The sequence below is a fragment of the Engraulis encrasicolus genome, chromosome 22, assembly GCF_034702125.1.
Source record: "Engraulis encrasicolus isolate BLACKSEA-1 chromosome 22, IST_EnEncr_1.0, whole genome shotgun sequence".
Lineage (NCBI taxonomy): Eukaryota > Metazoa > Chordata > Actinopteri > Clupeiformes > Engraulidae > Engraulis > Engraulis encrasicolus.
The window spans coordinates 19,070,057-19,087,556 of NC_085878.1; the positions used below are offsets into that span (position 1 = coordinate 19,070,057).

The 17,500-nt window shown below is 45.7% G+C and overlaps 1 protein-coding gene across 1 annotated transcript in view; it reads left to right on the forward strand.

Moving 5' to 3' along the window:
* Positions 1-17,500, forward strand: part of trpc3 (transient receptor potential cation channel, subfamily C, member 3) — a 50,862-nt gene that overhangs the window by 665 nt on the left and 32,697 nt on the right. The window contains exons 2-4 of the mRNA XM_063189217.1: positions 11,864-12,638; positions 13,994-14,044; positions 16,886-17,071. Of these exons, the coding sequence (XP_063045287.1) occupies positions 11,864-12,638; positions 13,994-14,044; positions 16,886-17,071 (1,012 nt within the window). The remainder of the gene's footprint in view (positions 1-11,863; positions 12,639-13,993; positions 14,045-16,885; positions 17,072-17,500) is intronic.

Here is a 17,500-nt window from a genome sequence, read left to right on the forward strand (position 1 = left end):
CATAATTGAATCACGCATGCCAGCAATTTGAACATCTGAGTGAAAGTGGGCCACTTCTGCACTCAAAATGTTCTCATTCCGTAAGCGACACCGAATGTAGTGACATATAGGATTCCAATGAAAAGTGTCAGAGGACATGACAGGAGCCAACAGCTTACATTTCGCCTGTGAATTGACGCTTCTCTTATTAAGGATTAATGAACTATTTCCTGGCAACATTTGCATTATTAACTTAACCAAGCCAAGCTGATAAAAGTAATTTTGGAAATGAATCGCGCAAGGAACCAATAAACCACCAGTGAATTTATTTTGGGAAAACAGGTAGCCCACAGAGCATTGCAATTCGATACATGCATGATGGGAAAAAAACAGGATTTATAGTCGGCTAGGCCTACACATATGAAAGTGCAATATGATTTATGTCACATAGGCTATAGCCTATAGGTCTATATCAAATTAAAATATTAAGCAGCTACATGGCAATAATGTAGCCTATACATAAAATTGCGTAAACTATCTACAACTACTGATTGCTGTGCGCATGCCTTTTTGCTTACAGACATATAGGCCTGATGACGTAATATCTCACAAAGTCGCAGAAGACAAAGTTTGACAAGCCTACATGATAATAGAAACTATTCTGTCTGTGGCTGGTTACATCCTACGCTGAATCACGAAGTGGCCCGCTAATTGCTGCCATGGCGCACGTCCTTCTGTGCAGCAGACAACTTTTTGCCGAGGGTGGAATTTTAAGTCAGGAGGATCTGAGTTAACCTCAACAGCCTTCCCAATAGAATAAATCCAGGAGGCCTCGTGTGGGAGAGATGTGACAGCAGTCGTCAATCCAATTACGCATTGTTGTTTTGGGGGTGGACGTGGTTGAAGGCGAGCCAGACGCCATACCAGCCTTGGCCGGCCACCGTGAGATTCAATATGCCGAGGGAGCTGAGATGGAGGGGGCCATAACGTAGGCTCAATGCTATCGTCATGCACCATTTTACTCTGATAGATTGCTCTATTGTATGGAGGCGTTGTGATCCAGGTGGTTATGTTGTCACGTTAGGCCTGATTTCCGCCATTGATTGTATAATAGGCCTACCCATTCTGTTTGTGATCAGGGCGACTGATAGCCTATAGGCCTAACAATTTGTGCTTTAGTAGTCATTGAAACCATTGTAACTTTTTCTATAGATAAGGCATAGACCTCCCAGGGAATGTTTCAGAAGACAGGCATTCACTGAAATAGGCTACTGCTCTGCTTAAAAACGGCACCATTTTTGGAAATAAGGTCATACTAACCCCCCCCCGTTGAGTTAAATGATTGAGTTTTACCTTTCTCCTGTACTTCCAGCAGTGCAAATCGTTAAGCTTACCTCCAAGTTAGCCATTCAGAAAGTACAAGAGAAAGGTAAAACCAAATCATTGAACTCAAGGAGAGGTGTAAAATAAAGTTTCAAAAAATGGGACAGTATCACTTGCTTTCTTGTTGGCTAGTGGGCTTTTACGGTGTAGACAGTAATACAAACACTGCATTAAAACTGGGAAATCAAAGTAGGCTAATAGTAAAGTGGGGGGCAACCGGGGAGCTGTCCAGTGTCCACGTGCGACCGTACACTTTCGGCGTGTCCGGAGCTGTCCACGTATGTGGTGCTAAGATCTGCGTATGCTCTAGGTGCTTCATGATTTGGGAAGATGCGTTGGGTTGGTGCAAATGCCTTGAGTAGGCTAATTGCTCCATATATATTCACTTGTGTCTTTTAACTACAGGGGAAGGCAGTAGCCTACTCCACCAAGGACTTACCAAGGTCATAGACAGTTTAACATAGGCATGACTGCAGTGTTGGAGTAGAGAGTAGAGGATCATTTATTAATCCTGAGGGAAGTATAAGTTATGTATGAAATGAAAAACATGAGCTAATGGCACATTGTGTCCTCCAGGCATATTAGTCATTATGACATTGCTCTTCCATCCTTTAATTTATTTGTTTGAGTGCACCCTCAATTGTTAGGCAGTTTGGCCATGCTGTGATGATACACTACCTGTTCATTCAATACAATGGCTTGAAATGAATTTAACTTGGCTCTCCATAGACCAGGCTGCAGCAGTAACAGGTTCTTACACAAATCGGGCAGTAAAGAGCCCACAAGTGGAATCTTGGGGCACATTAGGAACAATACTCAGTAAGTTGCACAAGATTTGGATGTTTAGAGCTCTTCCAAACAAGTTCTGATTGCACCTTTTGCAGATTATCATGATGTACGGGTGATTGATCTAAAGGTTGTAAACAATTAATTGAAGTAGTAGGGCCTAAAGGACTAGCCTGGGAAATCTCAATCTGAAAGATGGTATGGATGCTGGACTAAACACTGTGGTTTGAGTGAGGAGCCAAACAGAGAGTGGGGAGGGGTGGAAAGATGGTGCTGCATACTGGGCTACTTGATAAGCTTGTAGTTTGTTTGAATACTGTTGGCTAGTATGTACATACACCAAATGAAATGGGAAACAGCCAATAAACAGCCAATGGCAACTGTAAACCACACCTCCCCTATGAGAAATTCAGTAGGACTCCAGATAGCTACTTCGCCTCCAAGAAATGCACCTCATATATCTTTTGTGATATTTGCGATACACATTCCATATCTCATTTGTGATATGGTCTGGTGTGAACCAGGCAAGTATATGATATCACTGTTCAGATAGGCCTACTATATTTTTATTTATTCACCCACAAACGTTTTAGGCTGATCGCCCCTTCTTCAATGTGTAATGGCAATTGTCATACAACAATGAAACACTTGAACTGTTGTCATTTCACAGTTTATAGGGTCACTGTTTAAGTTAAGTGGTGAGAAAACAGCATGTATCATTCCTTGTGACAGTGTTGAACTGTTGTGTCATATTTCGTGGGAAGCAATTTTGTGGTTGTATTGAATTCTGTCTGTAGAGGCAGAATCATGGCTGATTATACCATTCTCGGTCACACTGCCAGCCACTGTTTTTGGTTTGTTTTGTTTACATTAATTCAAGTCACGTTGCAACTTCTTTGGGTTGTTGTAAATGCCCAGGGCTGTATTGTGCAGGCTTTGAAGTGCCATGGTTGTGAGGTGAGCAGTCTGTAAAAAGGTTTGAGGTTTTGCTCTTTTGCTCTCTTCTTGAGCCATGTTAGGCCCCCAAGGAAAAGCTGTAAGCATCTTTTCAAAAACCACAGCACAGCACAGATACTGTAGTTGCTTTTGGTGATAAAGTCCGGATGTGGCGCACGTAGCTGCAGCGACTCCTTACTCTCCCAACTCGCAGTGTTTATTTGTGTTATAATGTGTCATTCGAAATGTCTATCGTCGGAAACTATGTCGGAACGCATGTACAGTCGGCAACAGCTGTTGCAGATAAGAATGGACAACTCAAGCGATGTATTGGATATACCAATAGAGACACTGGAAGAACTTGGGATACTACGGCGGCATACATCGGACCCGTCTGCTTCGCCTACATGGCGACGGCGAAAGAGGTGCTCCAGAATTAGGAAGAGAGGCAAACGAGGTGGCGTCGAAACACGGCTTGCAGCCAACCCAACTCGTCCAGCAATACCATCACTTCTCTTTGGCAAACGTAAGATCTATGGACAATAAGATGGATGACATACGGCTACTAAAGATCAGCGAACAAAACTGTGAGGAACTGCTGTGTAAAACCGTGTTTACAGAATCATGGCTTGAACGACGGCATACCGGACTCGGCTTTACAACTGGAGCAACTTACGTGCCACCGAGCGGACAGAGCCCTTGCAGAGAAAAAACGAGGGGGAGGAATATGTGTTTACACACATGATGCTTGGTGCAAAAATGCTACGGTGGTACAGAGACACTGCTCTCCACTAGTGGAGTTTATGATCATCAAGTGCCGACCCTTCTATCTACCAAGAGAAATATCCGCCATTCTACTGGTCGCAGTTTACCTCGCCCCTAGCTATACCACCAGCGCCAGAAGCGAGGCACTGAACGAGCTGCATCGGGGAATCAGTGAAACAACAAGATGCACACCCAGATGCCTTCACAGTGGTCATGGGAGATTTCAACCACGGAAATCTCAAAACAGTTCTTCCAAAATTTCACCAACATGTTAACTTTCCAACAAGAGAACAAAACACCCTGGACTTTGTTTATACCCCAAAACAAGGAGCATACAAGGCAAAGCCCATCCCCCACATCGGCCTATCAGACCACCTAACGATTCTGCTACTGCCAGCCTACAACAAAAGGTAAAACTCACCAAACCAGCTCTGAAGGAGGTGAGAAAATGGCCAAGGGGATCCGTGTCACGACTACAAGACTGCTTTGAAACCACAGATTGGGACATGTTCAAAACAGCTGCCACCCACAGCAACCACATTGACATTGAGGAGTACACAGACACTGTGACCTCCTACATCACAAAAATGCATTGATGATGTTACAGAAATAAAACGCAATCACCACCAGAGCCAACCAGAAGCCATGGTTTCACAGGAGACGTTCACAGACTGCTGAGGGCCAGAGACAAAAGCCTTCAGAGCAGGAGACGTAGCTGGCCTAAAAGCAGCAAGAGCAAACCTGTCCCAGGGCATCAGAAAAGCAAAAAAGGAATACTCGGACAAAATAACAACACACTTCAAAGACAGCAGAGATGCACAGAGCCTGTGGCAGGGCATACAGGCCATCACGGACTATAAGCCCGCACCACCGAAGCTGTGACAACAACACCTCTCTGCTAAACGACCCTGAACAGTTTCTTTGCCCGTTTTGAAGCACAAAATGACACTCCATCCACAGAAAACTCCCCCTCCCCCCCCATGATCAACCCCTGTACCTGTCCTCTGCCAGTGTGAAGAGACACTGGCCACCATCAACCCCACGCAAAGCAGCTGGCCCAGACAACATACCTGGCCGAGTGTTGAAGGATTGTGCAGAAGAGCTGAAGGATGTCTTCACAGACATCTTTAACATCTCTCTGGAGCAAGCAGTCATCCCATCACTTTTCAAAGCTGCTACCATCATACCCGTGCCGAAGAAATCATCACCATCATGCTTCAATGACTACCGTCCTGTAGCACTGACGCCCATAATCATGAAGTGCTTCGAACGGCTAGTCCTGTCACACATCAAAGCCACCCTACCCCCCACCCTGGACCCCTACCAGTTCGCATACCGAGCCAAGCGATCCACGGAGGATGCAATCTGCTCTGCCCTCCATCCAGCCCTCACCCACTTGGACAATAAAGACTCATATGTGAGAATGCTGTTCATTGACTTCAGCTCAGCATTCAATACCATAATACCACAACAACTCATCAGAAAACTGGACAAACTAGGTTTCAGCACCTCCCTCTGCAACTGGCTGCTGGACTTCCTGATGCAGAGACCACAAGCAGTACGGGTAGGGAATAACACCTCAAGCACCCTGACCCTGAGCACGGGGCTCCGCAAGGTTGTGTTCTCAGCCCCCTGCTGTTCACGCTGCTGACACATGACTGCACAACGACCCACAGCACTAACCATCTAGTGAAGTTTGCGGATGATACAACACTGGTGGGCCTCATCACTAAGGGCGATGAGACCCACTACAGAGAAGAAGTAGACCTGCTGGCCAGATGGTGCAAAGACAACAACCTCCTGCTGAATGTCAACAAGACCAAGGAGATTGTTGTCAACTTTCAGAGGGTCCAAAAACAACTGCCACCACTGACCATCGACGGTGATGCTGTGGAGAGAGTGAGCAGCACCAAGTTCCTTGGAGTGCACATCAGCGACGACCTCTCTTGGACCACCAACACTACATCACTGGCGAAGAAGGCCCATCAGCGTCTCTACTTCTTGCGCAAACTAAAGAAGGCAAGTGCTACACCCTCCATCATGACAACATTCTACAGAGGAACCATAGAGAGCGTCGTGTCCAGCTGCATCACAGTGTGTGGAGGAAGCTGCACGGAGAAAAACAGGAAGACACTCCAAAGTGTTGTGAACACAGCGAAGAAGATCATTGGAGTACCACTCCCCCCCCCTCCCTGCAGGACATTTACACCACACACCTCACCCGAAAAGCACTGATGATCATCAAAGACACAAGCCACCCTGCACACAAACTGTTCAGCCTCCTGCCCTCTGGAAAGAGGTACAGGCGCCTCCGTTCCCGTACCACCAGGCTTGCAAGCAGCACGATGCATCAAGCAATCAAGATACTGAACACTCAAACCCACACTCTCCCTTCACTGTCAGCCTCTAGCCAGCCAGGCCACTGACAACGCTCCCCCCCTCATCCCCACCACCATATCTGCGACTGAACATTCCACCTGCACTACTACATCTGTGACTGAACTTTCAACCTGCACTAACTCAAAACATACACATGCACACACACACACACACACACACACACACACACACAAACACACACACACACATACACACACACACACACACGAACACACACACAAGCACACTGCACTTTCTGCACTAAACCCAAACATACACACACTGACACACAACTCATACTCACACACATACACACACACACACACACACACACACACACACACACACATACACAGGTACAACACACACAGACGCACACCGCACTTTTCTACCTGCACTAAACACACACACACACACACACACACACACACACACACACACACACACACACGCACACACGCACACAAAACACATACAAACACACACACACACATACTGCTGCTGGTGTATTTAATAAAAACCTTTTTTTAATTATTTATTTCTTCAAATGCTACTATTACTATGTCAGAACGCTATAAAGGACTTTAGAAAAAAGAACAACAAAATACCTCCTCTTAATGTATGTTCTCTACAAGTCTTCTGTTGTCCAGTCTTGCACTTTAAATGTCTGTATGAGCAATATCTACGTCCATACTGTCTATGTCCATGTATGAGTACTGTCTATGTCTATACTGTCTATGTCCTTACCTAGATTAGTCTATGTCTGCATGGGAGAGCAAGAAACGCAATTTCAAATTCTTTGTATGACCAGTGCATGTAAAGAAATTGACAATAAACTTGACTTGACTTGACTTGACTAAATGGTCTAAAAGCAGGTTTCCATGTACAGACCTTCTCAGTTATTTACTAGTCATGTGGGAAGACAGCATCGAGAAAACCTAAATGTTAAAACACACTGCTTTTTCTCTTACCATAAGTCAAACCTTTGTAGATCTTGTGCTAAAATGTTCAGCTTGCAAGCCGCCCTCACTCTTCTTCATTTTTTTTGGTTCCACACACCTGACTCAACTGACTCCATCTGGAGTGCAAGAATACCTTTCTGCATAATGTCATGGTTTATGCATGCAATAGGGACGATATTCAGATGTGTTTGTATCCGCTGTCATGTGAGAGACTTGGGGGGTTGAAATCCACAGAGAAATCCACAGAGAAATCCTTTAAATGGATATGGAAGCAGCACAAGGCACCGAATGTATAGGGAGAAGTAGTTAAACAGAGGCTTGATTAATAAGAACACCTTCAGTAATTGCTGATGTGTTCATTTTTAACTGAGACAAATCAAGGCGCAGGCTCTGGCAAATTAATTTGCTAAAAGGCACTGGCTGACAGGACTACAGTCATTGGTATGTGCACATTATAACGTCATTTTTAGATTAGTTACTCTGGTTTAGTCCTTTTATTGTCATTATGAACGCAGAGTATTGGAATGCAGTTTAGCATCTAAAATTTCACGAGATGTTGGATGTCAGGTGTACATGCGCCACCATGAATTGTCATAAATGTAAAGGTTTATGAGTATGGTAGCCGATTGTTGTTTCTGGTGTATTGGGGCAATCGTTTCGTCGTGTCAAGAGATCTGATGGGAGTTGTTTCTCTCAGAAAATCCATTCTAGTAGCACTGAAAGGCTGTGGCTTGTTCGGCCTGTTATATAGTAGTAGCACTGTGGGAGGGAGGAGGGAGAGAGATGTTATGTGAAAGCTTGGGAAGTGAAACAATTCACAGATAAATATTGATGTTGAAGAAAAATGATTTCTGTTGGAGTTGCTGCACAAGGAAACAACCCCACCTTGAAAGCAATTTCCAAACAATTTGTCAAAATGTGCTCAATCGAGGAGAAAAAAAGCAAAGGCAATTCTTTTACAGGCAAGGTCAGGCACGTGTGTAATTGTGGTAAAGGAGCCGTGGTTATTGCAGTCAAACGTAAAGCCGTCTCTAAATTGAAGTGGTGACTTCGTCACTGTATATGCCAAACCACTCTCAGACTTAGTGGCAAAAAAAAACATGCAAGCCCCTTTCCACAGGATCTGCTCCCAGTGATTTCATTTGGGTCATACGCCTTAAGGAGTTCCACATCCAGCCCTTTGAAATTAATTTTCTGTACTCAAAAGAAACCCTCAAGGACGCCCCCCCCCCCCTTCCCACCTTGTACGCAGCCTGTGGCCATAAATCAATATAGACACTCAGGGTGATGCAAAAAAACACTCCCCATCTCTCATGTGTTAGGTCCAGAGAGGGAGACACACACACTCCCTGCCTTGCTATCTGGAGTGGTGTTTATAGGCCGTTACTGACACTTGGCTATAGGGTTAATAGAATTATCATTGCGTTTGTCTTGGTTTGGCCTCCTTCTGCGCCACATTGGACTGGCTCCTGTCTCCAAAGACTGGTGCGGGCCAGCCAATGAACATGATTCTTTATCGGATAGTTTAATGGGCGCAGCGGCAGCATGGATTGCTGTTTCATCACTCTCTCAACACACTTTGCTTACCCGAAGCGTTTAGGGAGGGTGCTATGAGGTGCCCATAGTGGGTAAGGGCGCTCTCTGCCTGCCCTTGATGTAGTGAACATTATGAATCTTGTGGTAAATGATAGGAATCATGGCATGGCAAGAGCTCTTTGCTCAGCCTCTGATTGCTTGAACCACTTAGGAAGGGTACGATTTTTCCAATATGCGGAGGGGTTTTACCTGCTCATAGCCTGGAAATCCCCATGCTGCCTTGTGTATGCATTCTGATCTGAAGGGCAGCATGGAAATCCTGGCTGAAATCTTTGCTTGAGTTTGGGAACCCAAACATTGAACGGGAAGAGAACGCTAGATATATTATTAGACAAATGAAAGCTTGTAGGTTGTTTACAGATCCACAATGTTGATACCGGATTTCCGACCAGCTTTAAATAGTATTGTAGCCTGTTTGTGCAGACGGGCCCACCGGTGGGTCCATTCACTCATTGCTGAAAAGACTCAACTACATCAAAACAACATTGCTATGACATTACAGAGAGGCTGAAGTAACAGATTAAGACTGGGTTATTTCATTTTTGGTGACAGTAATGTTATAACAGGCCCTGTGTAAAGGGGCTAAATGGTTTAGAGATCGACCTCCCCTACTAGAAAATGAATAAATGGTTCCCAGACTATCTCTCATTTGTGATATAGTCTGTCAGTAGCCAGGGAAACCTGTGCACACTGTTGTGATGTGAATGTTGTGGTCGCCTTTTCATGCAGATGGTCTCACCCGCGATCACACTCTTTGCTGAAAAAGCTAAGACTAATTCATAATAATATTTCTATGACATTGCCTAAGACTCGGTCATTACCATTTAGGTAACACATTGAGTGTCCATGATACGGTTAATAATGATTGAGATCACAGCAAGAGGTTGTATGACATTTGGACACCTGCAAGTAATCCCAACAGAGCAGAATCTCCCTTAACTTCAAAATTAGTTCAGCTATTCATGAATAGTGATGGATGCAGCAAGTAGGGTTGCCAACTCCCTGGGGAAACATAAGGGACACCTCATTCGCTCTGGGAATCTAGGGGTCCTCCCCTAGAACATTTTGTATTTTTTAGATGCCATTTTAACCCAATTGCGTTTTGTTTCAGTACGGAACCGCGCTGTACTTTTCTTTCTAAATTCTGGACTATTCCGTATTTCAAGGGACGGTTGGCAACCTCAACCTAACAAGGGTCAGGAATACAGACAGTCAGGGAGAGTGAGACTGACTGATCGAGTAGTATTTTTGCAGGCGTAATAGCCTCTTCCTTTCTCATTAGGATTTTCAATTTGGACACATTGTCCCTTTGTGTGCTCCAGTCTAGGGGGACTGGGACAACTTTACTGAAATGAGTTTCTACAGGTTGGACTGTCTGCTCATTTCTCTCACAGACAGAAGTTGTCTGGGAAGCATACTGTTCAATTGACCCTCTAATTACTTTATAATTACAGTAGAAGGCAGCCACTGTCTGGTTAGGAAGTTGTTTGGACTATCAGATAGTGACAGGACTAAAACGACCTTTCGATAGCACTAATACAGACACTAATATGGCCAAACCAATAATTTTGCATACAGTGTATACAGTATTCAGTGTTTTCCGCAGATTTTTTGTTAGTCAAGGTGGTGGGGCGTTAAAAGTATATAATTTTCTGGTTTTGCAACTGTAGGATGGTAGGTGTTTCTTGTCAAGGTGGCTGCCTAAACTGCTGGGGGAAACCCTGGTATTTGTGCAACATATAAATAGGGCTAAGAGATCATGCAAACTCTCAAAAAAGCAACCCGGTGTCTGGCAGACTGACCGATGAGTGATAGAAGAGTATCTGACCCTGCATGTGGGAAAAAAGCATGTTGTTGATCTGCTAGTTTTAGCCACGGCCCTGGGGGAAGAATGAACAGAATGACCAAGTCGGAATGTATTACCAAAGACTGCAATGTCATGTAATAGTAGTGTATCACTAAACCTTTTCAAGCATTGTAAGGGTACTGTTGCATTGACCATTGATGTCACACCATGTTCTGTTTATGAATGCCTTTGGTCAGACACCCCTCCAAGGTGAATGTGAATGTGAATGTGAAGGTGAATGTGTAGCAGGAGTTACTCTGGTATGGTCCAAAATTGAACAGTTGTACACCTCTCCTAGTTCTTTCCTACATACATAATGGAAAAAATATCTATATTTTATGTTCAGTGACATTACGTTGGCAGCCAGACTAGAACTGCCTTATAACAGCAAAATTCCTGACAGCAAGCAATGGGATGGTTTTGGACACTATTGGAGTGTGTATTGGAACAGTATAGACATAGATGTGAAGAAAAAAAAACGGGAAGTGATGTTTGCATAATAAGCCGGCCCATTGAAATGCTGTCAGTGGACCATAGTTAGTCTGACTATGTAGCTGTGACAGTGACTGGAGGGGCTGTGTAGGAGTGTGTGTGCGTGCGTGCGTGTGTGTGTGTGTGTGTGTGTGTGTGTGTGTGTGTGTGTGTGTGTGTGTGTGTGTGTGTGTGTGTGTGTGTGTGTGTGTGTGTGTGTGTGTGGTTCTTGGCCTGTGAGCTGCGGGCCTCAGGCAGCCACCTGTGGGCCAGGTGGGAGGCATCTGTTGCGTTTCATTAAAATGCACTTAGTCTCGCCTACGACGGGGTGCTGTCTCACTCGGCCCGCCCTACCCTCACCTTTCCAGGCGGGCCCCGCGGTGTGACGCGTCGACTGGGACAGCTGCTCTCGGATCGCACCTTTTGCACCGTGAGGGCGCGCTGTGCGAGAGAGAGCAGACTGCGGAGATGAAGGAGAGAAAACCTAGCCATGCCAGGAGAAGGCTGCTGGCCCTGCTATGATTCATGGAGCTGAGAGCAGTAAAGCAAGCGTTGCAAGTGGATGCAAAAATCCTTTGTATGTCTCTTTCCCTCTCTCTATCGCTCTCTTTCTTTCTCTCTCTTTCTCCCTCTCTATACTCTGCCTTGGCCTCTGCATATGCCTTTGTCCCGTTTCTCTCACTGTTTTTCTTCTCTGCTTCCCTACATCCGCGTCTCTCTTATTCCTCTCACTCGCACCCCTGTCCTCTCCCCCTGGCAGGGATTCGCCGGAGACCCTGAGCCACCAGCGGCGGGCGATGGCGCTGCAGCGGGAGAAGGGCCGTCGGGGCCCCGTGCGCGGGCCGGCCTTCATGTTCAACGCGCGCGGCACGAGCCTGACGTCCGAGGAGGAGCGCTTCCTGGACGCCGCCGAGTACGGCAACATCCCCGTGGTGCGCAAGATGCTGGAGGAGTCGGACACGCTCAACGTCAACTGCGTGGACTACATGGGCCAGAACGGCCTGCAGCTCGCCGTGGGCAACGAGCACCTGGAGGTGACGGAGCTGCTGCTGCGCCGCGACAACCTGGCGCGCATCGGCGACGCCCTGCTGCTGGCCATCAGCAAGGGCTACGTGCGCATCGTGGAGGCCATCTTGGCGCACCCGTCCTTCGTGAGCTGCAGCGAGCGGCTGACGCGCAGCCCGTGCGAGCTGCAGGACGACGACTTCTACTCGTACGACGAGGACGGCACGCGCTTCTCGCCCGACATCACGCCCATCATCCTGGCCGCGCACTGCCAGAAGTACGAGGTGGTGCACATGCTGCTGATGAAGGGCGCGCGCATCGAGCGGCCGCACGACTACTTCTGCAAGTGCGCCGACTGTGCCGAGAAGCAGCGCAAGGACGCCTTCAGCCACTCGCGCTCGCGCATCAACGCCTACCGCGGCCTGGCCAGCCCGGCGTACCTCTCGCTCTCCAGCGAGGACCCCGTGCTCACGGCGCTGGAGCTCAGCAACGAGCTGGCCAAGCTGGCCAACATCGAGAAGGAGTTCAAGGTGAGTCGTGCTCTAGTCTAGTGAGTGCTGCTTTGCTGTTACCAGTTGTATAGTTACCATGTGGTAACACCCTGTAGTAGTATGGTGTTACACCTGTTTCCCATTCGAGTAGTGAGGACTGACACAGGCACATTGACTCTTTAATAATCTACATTATGTAATAATCCTTAGGGTTTTGTAAGCAGTAAATGTTGTGCTAATTCAACGCTATTCTAGATGTAAATAGATGTATTTTGATGTTAAGTGTTGAATTACAAATTAAGTCTGTGAAATTGATCAGTTCAGTTTGGCATTGTCAATTCAACACTTAGAGTTGAATTCAACACTACTTTAGAGCATATATGGTCCTATTCGGTGTAGTGCTCAGCTCACTGTAAAATGTAATGTGACATGTTATTGGGTTGTAAAACATTACACCATTGTTAAGTAGGCTCTATGACCTTGGACATGTAACTACATTGTATCTATGACACTATAACATGGAGACCATAAACATTTGCACAGTCCAACTGATAAAAGTTGTCCATTTGTTCATTTGCCCAAATACTGTCCATTTTTCCATTTTTAACATTCATCATTTATTTATTTAGAACCAACATTACTCTTTCATTGGATCCTCTTAAGCTTTTGCCGCATGACCCAATAATGTCAATCCCATGCATTTCCTGAAGTGTCAGTAAATGTTGAAGTGTTCATTTAACCCTTGTGAAATTTAAAGGATAACTTCAGCCAATTTAAACATGCAGTTGTAATGCTCACACTACCCTGAACTTGTCAGTACCAGAGATTTTTTTTTTCCCTCAGCCTTTTCCGAGATCCTGGTCATTGTAATGGGGGCAGAGTTTGTTTACATTTCAAAAAAACATCTTGATTCATTCCCCAAAACATCCAAAAGGTTATGCAACATCAGCAGACAATTAGCAAACAGCGATACCTTTTGGGAAAATATTTGGAGTAGGCCTATGTTAAGATTTTTTTAAAAAATATAAACAAAATCTGCCCCCATTAGAAAAGCTCAGATCTCGGATAGGGCTGAGCCAAAAAATGCATCATCACCGGCTACTGACAAGTCAAGGGTAGTATTAGCAATACAACAACATATTAAAATTGGCAGAAGTGCTCCTTTAACACTGTAGGTGTTGAATTAACGCTTCAAAATCTACTTTGTGTCAGTGCTCACCTTCAGTTGTGAATGTGCTCAATGGCTTAACAGTTTCTTGTTTGGTATGTCCATATTTTGCTTTAAGTTTTTTTATTACATTTAATCTGTTTTTATTATCTCATGTGGTTTCTATCCTATATCTCTGTGTTTATGTGTGTGTGTGTGTGTGTCTCTGTGCCTTGACTGCCACCAGGATAAAAAGAGCCATAAAAAAGAGACTACTCAGCACAATATCTTCTCCTTGGTAAATATGTCTACCTATATCAATTTATTACTGTTGGCTGGAATGTACCGTTACCTCTGTGCCGTACTGGATAATTATCTTTTCAAGGCCACTCAGTCTTAACGATCCCCTCACGTCTTACTCTGGCCTAACGTAGGGGGAATCTTACGGCTGTCAGTACTCTAGTTTTAGATTTTCCAAGAGTCCTGCTTTAAGCCTGCCAAATTTTAAATGGGCTTTTCAACTGTGTTGTCATTGTCGCTGTAATAATTTTTGTTGGTATTGTTTTGCTGTGGTGGTGGTGGTGGTGGTGGTGTTGTCATTGATGATGTAGTTTGCTTTCGCTGCTGCTTTGCCTGTGTCATTGTTTTAGTCCATTGGAACGCTCCTGACTGTGGATGGGAAGCCACGTGCATTTTAATAAGCCTTGTCAAGGCTCCGGGTCAGATTTATGAGTTTGGATGCAGAGGTCTTCACCAAGTAATGGCGGCGTAAATCAATGTTCTATTACTGGACCTGTGCTCGGATTTGGATTTTGCTTGTCAGTTAGATAATTCGGTTCAATGTTTATATCTCTGTGGAGAACATTTCGCCAGACATCTCAGCATGTGCTATCTCGTCATCTCACACCTCATCTTCATCATTTCATCGTCACATGACCAATTTCATGAGTGCTACTGTTAACCCCTTAGTGCAGAGCCTATGTTATAACATTACTGTCACCAAAATTGTAATGGCTATTTCTAAGCATAGCAGTGTTGTTATTTCCTGGTGAACCAGAAGCTATGTGTTGACGCCCAGGGGGCTGGGCTACACAAACCTTCTGGTACACCTGTGATTCGCTCTCCTCCTCCGTTTACGAAATAAACGGGGCAGCACGACGAATCAGGATCGTAGGGAGGGATTTCAGTGGGTATGACGTTTATCGAACGCAACTGCCCGCCCCCTCCCTGAATCACAACAGTAATGGCGGCGTGCGAGGAGTTATCATGCGTCGGGATGGAAGCAGTAATTTCAGCGGTGTTATCCAAAATACCTCAAGTTGATTTTCTAAAGGATGTTGTTCTGTTTTGGTTCCCGACCTGGCAGCGCTTACGTGACGACACGTCCTACGTCACAAAGCTTCAACGTGAGTGGTCGAAGTGTCATGTCATTCATATGAGGTTGCTCCAACCGCGTGCAAGCATCTTTTGACTAAACCCCGCCTGCGGAGAGGCGTGAAAGGGCAGTGTGCCAGTAGCCTGTTACTTACAGGCTACTGGTTCACCAGGAAAGTGTTGTTATTATGTAGTTGAGTATTTTCAGCAACTAGTAAATAGGCCCGTCGGCGACCCCATCTGCAGTAAGAGGCTACGCGTTATTCCCCTTTTTCTGGCCAGACATAATTATTGAAAAAGGCCGACTTACAGTGCAGTGCAGGGCCACTAAGCCTCCACCTTATCCCAATCAGATATCGGTTATGAAACAGCATCTTGGTACAGTAGGAGCCACTGATTTCTGTACCATGTTTTCTCGACTGCACCATGATTGCTCCTCACAAGGTCCACCTGGGACGTGTCCTGGAAGATGCATGCCATGAGCTCCTGCTATAAATTCAGCTTGTGTTGTCCGAGTTTGCCTCCACAATGCACCCCATGCGGCATTGCCATGGTAGTATATGGTATGCAGTAAATTCTCTAGTAATACAGAGTTGATTTTATCACTTACAGAGTTGGTCATACTCTCTCAGTGTCGAATTAACTCCACAAAATGTATTGTGTATGCAGTACATCTCAGGGTTTGCCGTACAGTATTTCTCATCTGCGGTCTCTGATGGATTACGCCTGACTAAACACCTGCCCCCTCTGCCCTGGCTCCTAATGGCTTGCCTGACCTTCCCACAGAGCCCTGAGCTGTGGCGTAGACCCAGCAGTTGAAAAGGTGTTGTGGGGAAAGAGCGCTTTCGTTTACTGCACCGTGATATAGCACTGATTTAAACCCTGCTGCATTTCACTGTACTGTAGTCCCATTTGCCCCTGCTGCATACTGGATAAAAGCCTCTGCCAAAGGAATAAATTCTCAAATGCACAGTACAAGTACACACCGTAATTGTAAATGAGTATTTTCTAATTTATCTTGAGTACATGCACTCACATGCATATTAAACTCTAGTCGAGTTATGCAACGCGTGGCGTATATCTTCTAATGTGGTGGCGCAGGTGGCTTCCTTTTTAATTGCAGAAGTGAAGGAATCTTCTCCTCATTTGCATACGGTGCGGTGATATAGCACTCTGCCCGTGCCGAAGAGTAATTACGCTTCTCCGAGATACTGTGACAGCGCTCGTGGCCATTACTTTTGCCGGGCTGTTTAGACGTGGGAAGTTGCGGCAGCAGCACTGCATCTTCAAACAAACCAGGGCTCGTGCCGCCGATTGATAAAATGCTTAATTCAATTCCCGTCACACTCAGACCGAATACCAGCTGACACATGAATGGAGTTACCCAGTCAGAAGTGTCTCTTCTCTCACTGTACTCTGTCTTCAAAGACCAATGGCTAAATGTGCCTTGGTTTTTACAGCTGTCGGTTCACATCGTTCATTAGTTGAATAAATAAATATATTAATCAAAAGGATTGTGTTTATGGATGCATGTCCTCCCATCAGTCATGTCAGTCATGCCTTTTTTTAAGTTATCATCATGGCTGTAATCATGCTGTAGTCATGCTTTAGGCAGTGTCTCCTTTGCTCTATTGTACCGTGCTATCTCTCCATGTCAACACTGTGATTTACGTAAGTCTCATTCAAGCTGTCGTCACTCGTCTTCACGTATTGTATTGTGTTGTGTTTTACCCCTCCCCACTCCCCTCCCTCCCTCCCTCCGCAGAACGACTATCGCAAGCTGTCTATGCAGTGCAAGGACTTTGTGGTGGGGGTGCTGGACCTGTGCCGGGACACGGAGGAGGTGGAGGCCATCTTGAACGGGGACATCAGCGCCGAGCTGGAGGCGGGGCAGCGCCATCGCTCACTCCTCAGCCGTGTCAAGCTGGCTATCAAGTACGAGGTCAAAAAGGCAAGTGCTCCCCCGATGACCTTCTCTCCCCCCCACCACCCCCCAGAATGTCACACCTTAAGCCTTGTGTGGAGGGGAAATAAGATTAAGACCCCCCTCGCGAGATGACTCGACTGATTTACGTACTGCTAATGATGTGGGTGGCTGTGTCAGTGCTTCGGGATAATGTCGTGGTCGTTTGCTTTTTGGGACGTTTCGGTGATGGATTGCACTTAGGTTCATGTGTTCTCAGGCAGGGCTCAGGCGCACATCTGTTGGCAGTTGAAAAGTTCAGGCTGTCAACCTAGTCTGTTCTCATTATTGTTTCTGTACGTCTTTGTGCTGCTGAAAGGCAGAGTCAGCATCGTCAATACACATCAGTTTCTTTCAAAAGACACCCTCACAACTGTGCACACACATGCACACTTCTGCAGAGACATGGTGTACAAG